The 11610-nt window shown below is 50.5% G+C and overlaps 1 protein-coding gene across 1 annotated transcript in view; it reads left to right on the top strand.

Annotated features, from left to right (window-relative positions):
• Positions 1–4669: 4669 nt before the first annotated feature.
• Positions 4670–11610, top strand: part of TAB1 (TGF-beta activated kinase 1 (MAP3K7) binding protein 1) — a 10167-nt gene continuing 3226 nt past the window's right edge. Inside the window, exons 1-8 of the mRNA XM_019515167.1 lie at positions 4670–4780; positions 5843–5979; positions 6110–6263; positions 6932–7018; positions 7855–7993; positions 8513–8626; positions 10535–10646; positions 10740–10884. Of these exons, the coding sequence (XP_019370712.1) occupies positions 4748–4780; positions 5843–5979; positions 6110–6263; positions 6932–7018; positions 7855–7993; positions 8513–8626; positions 10535–10646; positions 10740–10884 (921 nt within the window). The 5' untranslated portion in view covers positions 4670–4747. The remainder of the gene's footprint in view (positions 4781–5842; positions 5980–6109; positions 6264–6931; positions 7019–7854; positions 7994–8512; positions 8627–10534; positions 10647–10739; positions 10885–11610) is intronic.

Below are 11610 nucleotides of genomic sequence, written 5' to 3'. Positions count from 1 at the left end.
CACAGCTATGTTGGGTTTTTCTCTCCCTTTGTATCCCAAGAATTACTTTTTCTTTAATAGTAGTGTTGATTATCTTGACATACTGTCTTTGTATTAGTCCATCACATTACCATTACTCAATCTGCTAACAGGGTATATATTTAAAAACATAAATATTAAAAATAGTCATAAGCCACGGGTTACAGCGGATTCCAGTAGTAAATATCCTTCCACAAATAGGTGTCTGATTTCCACCAGCTTCAATGTGATAAGAATAAAATTCAAGTTGCCACCCTGCATCTCTTGAGCTGAAACTTCCCTAATGCTCATCTATTCATCTCTAATGAGCCCCTCATCCTGATATCTGAGAGATACCCCTCTTCCTCCCCTCCCCCCTCCTTATGGTCAGTCAAGAGAAGAGCTATGATGGTGAAAGCTTTCATTTCCCAGACCCCTGAGCCAAGCAGCTTCTTCACATCCAGTACAACCATTTGCATCATGCTTTCCCATGGGGCCATAGTTGGAGTTGTTCACTGAGCTAGCTAGGGCTGCTCCATGACCCACTTTTGTTTAGGGAAAGGCTTCCTCCTATGTTTCCAGACAGCTATGTTGGTAGCAAAAATTCCCTTCCCAGGAAAAATGTCAGAGGTACTGAAGCCAGGAACTAAAAACTCATTGAGACAAACATATTGCCAAGCCAAGCATTCAGAAAGAATGATCCAGTCCCCTGGATCCTGGTTAAAAGCTAGGTTTTTAACACATCAGAGTAATTGTTATTTGCCCTTTGTTTTTTGTACCTTTAGGGGTCATGTTGTCAAGGTTTTTTCTCCAGCCACAAAGGCTGGGAACCTACTTTTATTTTTAAATGAAAGCTGAAAAGCTTGTGTAATCACCAGTCCGCAGGAGCAAAGGCTTTGACTTATTGTGAGACTCTCAGTAGATCTGCAGTCATTAACAACATGGAGAAAAACAGTCGTGTCCGTCCTCGCACCCCCACCCCCCCAAAAAAAAAATCAATATGGGCTTAAAATTCACAGCATCCTTCCAAAATCACATGTGGTATTGTTGCTTTGGGCTCTCTTCTGGGCATACAAACTGGGGTGGGGCCAGCTCCCTCTCCCCTTCTCCAGCATGTCTGGGGGAAGGGAGCTGCCATCCAGCATGCCTTCACTCTATCTCTGTTCTTTTCTCTGCTTCCTTTGCTTTCCCTTTCTTTCAGCCTGCATTGAAGCAGATGCCTTTAGGCTCAGCTGCTGCCCATTGACTCCTGTGTATCAGCACTGCACAGCAGCATCTCCATCCCTGGCTTTCTTATACAGCAAAGAGGGAGGTTCTGCAGTTGCTGTACTGTAGTTGGCTATACAGGCAGAAAGAAAAGATGGGCTTTTGAGCCTGGAAACAAATGCAGGCAGCAGGTGGGAGGGGTAGGCTGAGGAAAGTCTTGGGGAGGAGCTCAGTTTTGCTGTCTGGTCCTGCCCCCTGAGCAGGCAAGTTTTGCATTGCTTGGCAGCACTAAGGACAGGATCAAGATAAGGGCAACCAGCCTGATAATGCCAGACAGGCACATCCTTCATGTCACCCAACCTGCAGCCTTGCCAAAAAGTTGGTTCTCTCCCTGACCTTCACCTCCGTGCTCTGCGAGCAGGGAAGAAAAATCTCTGAAACTCATTATGACAATGAGTGTATTGGCTAGGCTGAAGCTATTATGCAATGACATTTGAATGCATCCCTCTCAGCTATTATCCTGGATAAACATCCTGAATGCTCACAGCAGTACCATTTCAGGATTGTCTCACTACCACTGCACTCCTTCGGAGGGTGTGTTTTTCCAGAACCCTCACCAGCTTGTTGGCTCAATAGAATCATGATGCTTTCTATAAAACCAGGGACATCAACACATCCCAGAGGAAGGGGGAAGATGAAGGTCCTATGAAGGATCTGGTGGTTATGGCCAAGCCTTGAACCGTTGCAGCCCCCCTTCCAAGGAAGTAAGAAGCTGGACATATGGAAAAACTTAATTTCCATACGGGTAACCAAAATCTGGAACGCACTTCCAGGTAGGTGGTGCAGTTGCCATCCCTGGCGGTGTTCAAGAGGAGGCTGGACAAGCACCCTGCTGAGTTCATGTGAGCCCATTACCTCCTGCCCATGGCGGGGGACTGGACTTGATGATCTCACAGGTCCCTTCCGGTCCTTCTTTCTATGATTCTATGATAACAACACCCCTCCACACTTGAAATATTGTACGCAGATTGGGTTTACCTCTTACAAGATAAAGAAGCACTGGGGAAGATATTAAAAAACAGCAGCGAAAATGAGAGAAGGATTGAAGCTTCAGCCACACCATAAAAGAGGGAACTTGTAATGAATATAGACCTGAAAGTCAATGGATCGTGGATTTATTCTCTGAGACTTCAGCAAGCATTACTGGCCAATAGCCTGTTTCTTCAGATCGGTTCTGGCTATGAACTACAGCACAGTGATTTCTGTCAAAAGACTTACTATGGGGAGAGAACATGAATAAAAGGTGGAAATAGCATTAATCAATAAGGTGAATAAAGGTCTTTAGAAGCAATGAACTTCCTTTGTTTAGATTACTGAAATTTCTTGTGCTCCAGATGAAAGAGAATGGCCTGAACTCTTCATATATTTGGGAGGAGTTGCAGTCAGACACCATACAGGAGGTTTACAGAGAAAGAGTTGGAATCATCTGGCCAATATTCCATGAGATCCCTCAAAGAAATGAGGTTAATTATTATTCTTAAAACAGAGTTTCATGTCTCTGAACCTAAGACTTTGCCTACAAAATGTCATTAAAGAAATACTACAAGACTGCTGATGAGCCAAAGCTGCAGGAAAGGTTCCACTTTGACCAGCAATGCGCTGTCCCAGGTAAGAAACTTTTCAAGTTGGATCCTGCTTATGTTCCCCGATTTACATGGGGAAATATGCCACTCCCTGAACCTTCCAGTGCTGTGGCATCCCTTATGCCAGCCATCATGCACATCAGGACACATCAGTCACAATTCTGGAGAGTTCTTTGGCTAGCTTTTAATACAAGGGGTGGAATTATTTAGCCTTTCCCCATTTGTGGCAGCGGTGGGAGCAGGGGGCACTGAAACTATTGTCCCTGAAATAGGCTGGATTAACCCATGATACCACAAAAATATTCGTGAGCGAGATGAGAATCAGTGACCTGGTTTTAGTTGTATTATTTTACAAACGCTTGGAACGTCTCACTCTAAATTCACTTGCTGGAGTCCTTTGAAAGAACCGGCCCTGCCTGTGGGTCAGCTCAAGGTCTCAAGAATAAGAGAATCCCGAGTAACTTCACTGAATTCAGCATCTACTGTCCAGAGTCCAAGCTGCGTCTCTCAGCAAGCGCAACCCAGGAGGAGAGGGAATGGGTTGAATGCAGGTGACTTTGTGGCACCTCTGTGAATCCTGAATTCTGAACTGGTTCAATGGCTATCTATCTTAGTCCTTGGTGTAAATCAGAACTACACCAAAGGCTGTTCCCATTTCTGGCAGATACAGTTACCTATGGGCTGTTCTACAGCCACGGTAGTGTAGAGATGCAGCCGGGCACCCAGAGTACAGAGGCAGCAGTGACTTGCGGTTGCCATCAAGATCACAACTGTGACTGCAGGAGCTGCCAGCAGCTGCTGCTTTTTTTTGCCCTTCTCGAAGTCAGCACCTGAGGCTATTGATCTGTTCACTCCGCCCTAGTTATGCCACTGTCACCCCTTTGCCATTACTGGACTTAGGGCTCAGTCCACCACATGCTGGTGACTGCAAAGAATGGCAGCGTGGAACCACAAGGGCACTTCTGCCCTGGCCCTGGGGAATCACAAGCGGAGAGAATATGGGTGATCCTGTGCCAGAAAGGGGCTATGAACGCATTTGAGGCCTGACATCTTGAGTTCAGATAGACGAGGCCCTCCCTGCAGATCTGGCTGAGGAGAGCCTTGGCATGCGGGGCCCACTGCGCACACCCCCCGTGGCCCATCCTGCCCCACTCAGAGGGGTGGTAGCAGGGTGCCCCCTTCCGCATAGGCAAAGGCCTGGGTACTGCCAGCAGGTTCCCTCCCTCCCGCTGTGCAGAGGCAGACACAATCCACATGAAGAAGTCCCCCACACTCCTCGCAGTGGGGGCTGTATCTGCTCCAACCAGCAGGACCCATAGGCCAAGGCTCCTGTCACAACCACACTTGACAGCAGGCATGGAGGGGCACTGGGCAGCTCCTACCCCTCCTGGCTCCTGTCACAGGCTCTTTGTAGACTCAGGCATCTGCCTCATGCCAGTGCTACAAGCTTCCCCCCTCCCCCTGGAGGCATGCGTGGCTCCGGAGCTGGGGGCAGGTGGGATGGGCACGCACTGCCAGTCGCGTGGGGCCAAGGCAAGTGGGGGGGGAGGCACATGCCCCTCGTGTCCCCTCTGTGAGGGCAGCGAAGCAGGGTCCGGTGTGTGAGGAGGCACGGGGTGTCAGAGCAGCACATGGACACACAGTAGCTGCCCTCCTGGGCAACAAGCTCCACCCAGCAGGGGGCGCCCCTGCCCCGCCGCACCGCAGGGCTAGCAGGCACCCAATCTCCCTCCAGCTACCCACGCAGGCCCCGCCCACTAAGGGCGGGGCGGGCGCCCTACCCATCCCGCTCCTCCCACTGCGGCCGCTAGGGGCAGCTGCGCGCCGTGGACAGGGCGCGGCCGACAACGGCTGCTCTTGGCGCCGCCCGGGCGAGGCTGCGGCGCGGCTCCCGCTCCAAGATGGCGGCGCAGAGGAGGAGCCTGCTGCATAGTGTGAGCGCCGGGGCGGGAACTGTAGCCCGCCCCATGTCTTCCCTGTCCCCCCCCACCGCGGCGGGCGGCGGCCCCCTCCTTCCCCACCGGCGCTCTGCAGGCGGGCCGGGCCGGGCTGGGGCGGAGGGGGGCGCAGCGTCTGGGCTTGGGGGCGGGGCTGTTCGTGACGTGGAGCTACGTCTGGCGCGCTGCCAGTTCGAGGGGGGCGGAGCCCGGCGTTATTTTGTGGGCGGGGCATGGCCCGGGGCGTCCTCGTGTGGCCCCGCCCCCTGGCCAGTTGTGCGCCGGTGCTGCCCCCAGGTTGGCCTGGAGCCCTGGCGGGAAGGCGGAGCCTGGGGGCAGTGCCATGAGGGCAGGTGTCAGCCCCAGGGTGCGGCTTGTGTCCCTGTGGCAGGGAGGGCTGCAGGGTCCCCTGCAGGGTGGCTGCAGTGCCTGGGATCTTGATGGCATGGGCAGGCGGTGCCTCCCCCGGCCCTGGTTCCCCATTAGCTGGTACCCCCATGGAGCCAGGGGGGAGATTTTTTTTCCCCTGGGGTGTCAGGGTTTTTTCACCCTTCTCAGAGGCGTGGGGCATTGGCGGCAACCACAGCTGGGGATGGCTACTGGGCTGTGCCAGAAGTACTGCTGGCACTTGAACGCGGAGGTTCCTAGCTAGAGGATCTTGCCCCTCTGCTTAGGGTCAGACCGATTGCCATATTTGGGGTCAGGAAAGCATTTTCCCCCATGGTCAGATTGGTAGGGACTCTGGGGGGTTTTGTCTCCCTTCGTAGCAGGGGGCATGGCTCTCATCCTGGGATCTCTTGAGCATATATTAGCAACCTTTTCAGCAGCAGGATGCTGGCTGCCATGGTACCCTACTTTCCCTGTGGCAGGTCAGGGTTCTGTGTCTGGTGTCATGGCAGGGTTGACTGTAGCTTTGCTAAGAGATTAGACTGTGGATTTGCCTGGGATGGTTTGGGGAGGGGTTAGATCAGTCAGGCAAGGGGTTGGACTAGTTGACCTCTGAAGCATCCTCCATACTTCTCTCTGGTTCCCCATTCCCTTCCCTGGCTCTGTTCCCAGGAGCAGCAGACAAGCTGGACAGATGACCTGCCCCTCTGCCAGCTCTCTGGAGTGGGCTCTGCTCCCAACCGGTCCTATGGCGCAGATGGCAAGAGCACTGATGGGCACCCCTGGGAAGACAACTGGCTGAAGTTCCGGTGAGTCACCAGCACCCCAGGTCAGCGATGGCACTTGGCTGGGTTCCACAGAGGGCTGGGGTGGGGAGGGGGCAGGGTCTCTGTACCCTACATGCACCTTTAACCCCCATGCCTGGATCTTCTCTGACAGGGGTGAGAATAACTGTTACCTCTATGGGGTCTTCAATGGCTACGATGGCAACCGAGTCACCAACTTTGTGGGCCAGAGGCTCTCTGCAGAACTGCTGCTGGGCCAGCTCCACACAGATCACAGTGATGCTGATGTGTACCGAGTCCTGCTGCAGGTAATGGGGTTGTGGCTGCAGAGACCATGCCTCCCCCTGCATTAACACCCTCTCTTTGCCACAAGGAGAAGAATGCCCTGATCCTTAGCAGGATGAGGAGAAGGTTGGGGAGGCCTGCCAGGAGCTGAGAGAGTGCCTGCCCTGAGGACAAGGAGCAGTAGCATTTCATTCCTCTCCTGTCTAGCCCCATCTGCCCTTCTAGCTCCAGTAATGCAGTGTTGACAGCACTACAGAAAGTTGGATTCTTTCTTCCTTGGATGCAGGGACATGTTAATTGAAGAAGGGGTTTACATTGAGATGATGATGAGGCAACATGGGGAAATAGACTTGTTAACTCATTTCCTGGAGCAGTGGTAGCTGCCTTTTGAGGTATGACAGATGTGTCTCGTTTTCTCTGAATAGAATTTGTATATCTTTTTCTTCACTTCCTGTCCTTCACAGTTGCACAGAGTTGTATTACAGCTACTCCTATCTAGTTGGGCTAAGGCGATTGCATTTCCAGGGGAGGTGGGCTGATCCCCAAGGAGATAAATCTAAACACTTCTAAAGTTTGCTGAGTAATGTGGTCTCTTTTTTCAGGATGAAGGGGAAACAGATGTTGTGTTGCTGTGTTTGTAAATCAGCTGCTGTTATCCAGTCTTGTGTTATTTTCTTGTATCCCTTCTCAGGCTTTTGATGTGGTAGAAAGAAGTTTCCTGGAGTCCATTGATGATGCTTTGGCAGAGAAGGCCAGCTTGCAGTCCCAGCTGCCAGAGGTAATGTGATAGTACTGAGAAAATGTGTCCCCAAACCCCCAAAATTCAGTTAGAAAAAGTCAGAGGTCTTCCTGAGGCTAATGGCCCATACAGCTAGCATGGTTAAAGCACATTGATTTCTGTTGCCAGGGCATAGTGTGGCTAGCATCCTCTCCAGTCATCTGCACCCCAAACAGTCAGATACCTGTACTTGGTTTGATTGAGTCAAGCTGACCCTCAGCACAAACGTGTAGCAAGGTTCAAACTCTCAGCTCCAGAGCCAGAGCAAGATATCTCCACTGCTGTGCCACTCTGTTTCCCTTCCCCAGTTCCCTTAACATTGCTGATTTAAGATGTGGAGCCTCTTGGCTGTAGGTCAGTGCCTTGGTTTGACCTCAGGGAAGCTGACTGAGAGCTGTCACCTAGCATAGTGATCCTTTGGTGGCTTGTGTGAAGTGGGCAGGTGTTAATCCCACGCTTTCTGCTTTGTATAACCTACCATCACCACTGGCACTCCTTGTATCTGTTTACAGCAGCCTTAGTAGTGAGAGGAAGAGCTGGATGGGTTTTGAAGACTGAACTCACTGCAGTTGATGCCCCTTCAGGATGAGACAGGGATCAGGACATGGCCATTTGATTGGCCTCTGTACCAGCACTGTTCCTATTCTGCAGAGAATTAAGATGTTTGTCTCCCAAGATCAGTGAAATCTGGCCAGTACTTGTCAGTGCTTTAAGCCTTAGCTTTGCACCAGATGCAATGACAAAGACCTTCCCTGCCCTGAAGAGCTTAGTATCCAGCTGTGATTTCTGTGACAACGGATTGTGTGTTTAAGTTTCCCTGTAATCCTGGGTTCTAGGGGGTGCCCCAGCACCAGCTACCTTCTCAGTACCAGAAGATTGTGGAAAGGCTTAAGGCCGTAGAGCGGGAAATCTCTGGAGGAGCCATGGCTATTGTGGCAGTCATTCTCAACAACAAGCTCTACATCGCCAATGTAGGTGTGTGCCTCTTTCTCAGCTTTTCATCTTGGCATATCTGAGGGCAGCTACAGCCATAGGGCAGCCAGTTAAAACTTGACCATAGTGGGGAATTGAATTGGCTTATGTAGGTTGGAAAACACACTTATCGTTCCTTGTGGGGACCACTAGCATCAAAATGGTACTGAAGCTGGTTGCTGGGTCTGTACTTCTAGGGGCTGGGTAATATGATGAGTGTAACCTTGGCCACAATTGGAACAGAGCTGTGTATGAGACAGTGGGTTCCAGGAAGAAGGGAGCTTCCTTTCTTTGCAGGCACTGCATCAAAGGTTGATGTTGGTGGCTCCATATCCCATTGATGAAATGTTTATAGGGTATTCCAGTGATTGTACGTCTGCTCTGTCAGCCCTTTCCTCATTCCTTCCCTTTTTTCTCCTGTTCATAATCCCCATGGATATTCTTCCTCTGTTCTCTCTTAGCATTCCACCCCTTCTTTCATAAAGTAGCCACCTGCTGCCTTACGCACTGCTCCTACCACAGGTACAAATCGCGCACTTCTGTGCAAGTCTACTGTGGATGGGCTGCAGGTGACACAGCTAAACGTGGACCACACCACGGAGAATGAGGATGAGCTGTTCCGCTTCTCTCAGTTGGGTAAGTGCTGTGTTCTGGGAAAAGGAAAGCCAAACTCAGGCCCAGGACGAGGCAGCTTTCTATGCAATGCTGTTGGTGAGGAAAGAGCGGTCTGGTTCCTAGCAGAACTGGTATCCGTCTCTTACTGCTGCCTTTTCAGTTGGTGCTTCAGTGGCTCCTTTGCTGCCAGCCTTAGAGAAGAGAGGCCAAGAAGGAAATATGACCCAGTGTCTGAATTCCTGTCTCTCTGCAAAGGAGTTCCTGCAGGCCGAGTTTGAAGTACATTAGTGAGAAACAATACTGAGGTGGAGTTTTTACAGCTTCCTGCCTGTGCTCAGCCTTTCCTGAGGACAAAGAGGTTTTTGTCCTTGGGGCTCCCAGTCCAGCACTTTCTGCTGTTGTCACCAGATGCTTCAGTAAAGCAGCTAAGAGCTGCATGAGGGTTCCAGATGGTAAAGGACCTTCTGAGAATGGTGGTAGCCTGAAACTTGTGCCCTACTCAGTCACTTAAAGCGCATCTTCTCTTGACCCCATGGGGCTAGTGCTACTTCCAATACACACCTAATGCTTTAGCCAGCCGCTGTATCTGACCTTGTGCTTTTTGCAGTACCACCCACCTCTGGGATCAAGGGGAAAGTTGCCAGAGTCGTGGCTAAATCCTGATCACAAGAGCAGAGTCTACTCTGCAGGAGTTTAGCGTTTTCACCCTCTCAGTAAATTGGCAGCACTTTTTGGATATTCAGCACAGGATAAAACATTGTACCATTGATCCCGAACAGTTACCTCTGCCCTTCCCTCCCAGAGGCCAGCAGGGAGAGAAGCAAGGGGCAGCCATTACAACCTCTCCATGATTCTGTTCCTTCATTCCAGGACAGAAAATCAGTTTTCCCGCTAAAGTGCCCTGCTATGTGTTCAAATTCAAGCTGGATAGAAACCAGCTATAAAGTTATTACATATTTTCAAGCACTAGCTTTGTAGCTGGTTGGCTCTTTATAGCTGGATGACATTTTCATGGTGTGAGAATTGCTGTATGCATGTGGCCAGTCTAAACTTGTTGTGTGATTAACTAGTTCATTGCATGATAATTTCTTTGCACATGTGGCTGGTCTTATTTAGGACATGTGGCCAGTCTAAATTTATAGCACAATTTGCCAATGAATTGCTTAATATGCGTAATGTGTGGCAGGGGCCTAAAACATGCACCCCAGTTTTGGAGGGCTGATTTTTTTGGGGGGTAAAAAGCTACATATGGTATGGGAGTAAATACAGCAGGGGTCTTCCTGACTTTCTCACTTGATTCAGCTGTGTTTTTACTCTGCTTTTTGGTTTAATTGACCACTTCTGTATCCCAGAAGTCTTTATGTAGCACATGATTGGCAGGTATCTCTGGTTAGTCTTCTGGCTTGGGTGAGGCTGGCAAATGACAAATGCAATGGAGACAGCAGCTCAGCCGCACCAAGTAGATGAGTCGGCCTCCATCTGCAGCAGCTGTCAGACTTATGCCTTACTATTGTTGGGAAGACGTGTTGGCCATCCACACAGTGAATTTGGTTTATCATGTAGGGAGCCTGAGCTGGAGCCATGTGCTAATGCAGGTCACCCTCTGGAACTGATTTTCTTAGAGTTATAATTTCTGCCTGTTGTCCAGGTGTAGCTGGGGATGGGGATGGGGATGGGGTGGGGCTGCCTGTGCATACCAGCATGGTGTCCTGTCTGGTCCAGGTTCCTGTCTGACCAGTAGTCACCACCAGATGGTTCAACTGAAGGTACAAGAACCCCATGATGCAGTCACTAAACCTACCGTGATGATTTCTTGCTGTATCTTTCTGCCCCTGCTGTGGGCATTTCCTCTTTCCTTCCTCAGGATACTGGCACAGGAAATCTTACAAATGCATCAGGGAGTCAGTAAGTCCTCTCTCTATCTGGTAGGTTTGGATGCAGGGAAGATAAAGCAAGTGGGAACTATCTGTGGGCAGGAGAGCACCCGGCGCATTGGGGATTACAAGGTCAAATATGGCTACACTGATATCGAACTCCTCAGGTTAGAGACACTTAGCTATTCTTTCTTTTGAAGGCTTCTCATTTTGACCTGCCTGTGCTCCTTTTAAGTACTGAACTAGCTTTCTCCCTACAGTGCTGCTAAATCTAAGCCTATCATAGCAGAGCCTGAAATCCATGGAGGACACTCCCTGGATGGGGTGACTGGTTTCCTGGTGCTGATGTCAGAAGGACTCTACAAAGCTCTGGAGGCAGCTCATGGGCCTGGGCAGGCCAACCAGGTTAGAGTTCCCAGAGGCATTTCCCTAAGAGTGTTGCTAAATTGTCCCATTCATGTCAGCCGCACTCTTGCAAGGTTTGTTGCACATGCATCCTGTTAACACCAGCTTGGTTGAAATGCCCCCCTGCCTTATTCCCAGCATGCAATGGGGTGTGTGTGCTGTACTGGCAGACTAGTTTTTCTAAGCAACTTCCTGTTTCTGGAAGTGAAGCATCCCTTAGGGACAGGGAAATACTTGGTTCCAGAGTACAAAGATCAAACTGAGTTTAGACATTCAGGCCTTGCCAGCTGTCTGACTGGCCAGGTGCCATAAGAACTCTTGATATTAGTTGGCTGGGGAAGGGTTTCCTTAGCACCCTCTCCTAAAAGTCTAAGGAGGATAGTTGGAGAAGCGCTGAGGTCCCGGAGGGGAGGGGAGCCAGGTGTCCAAGGAGAGTGGTCGCTCCTTAAGGAGACGATCCTCCAAGCCCAAAGGAAGGTAATCCCAACGAGGATCAAAGGGAGCAGGAGAGCACACAAGCCTCCATGGCTCACCAAAAGCATCCGGGAATATCTCCTTGCTAAAAAGGAGGCGTACACCCAATGGAAAGAAGGGGTCATCACCAAGGAGGGCTATTCTGCAGTTGCTTGGGGATGTACGGGGGTAGTTAGGAAGGCCAAGGCAGAGATGGAACTGGGACTAGCTTCCCAGATTAAGGACAATAAGAAGTCTTTTTTTAAATACATA

This window comes from Gavialis gangeticus, unplaced genomic scaffold (genome assembly GCF_001723915.1).
Source record: "Gavialis gangeticus isolate Ggan-Ray unplaced genomic scaffold, GavGan_comp1, whole genome shotgun sequence".
Lineage (NCBI taxonomy): Eukaryota > Metazoa > Chordata > Crocodylia > Gavialidae > Gavialis > Gavialis gangeticus.
The sequence above is the reverse complement of the archived record's forward strand: the minus strand, read 5'-3'. Positions and strand labels throughout refer to the sequence as shown.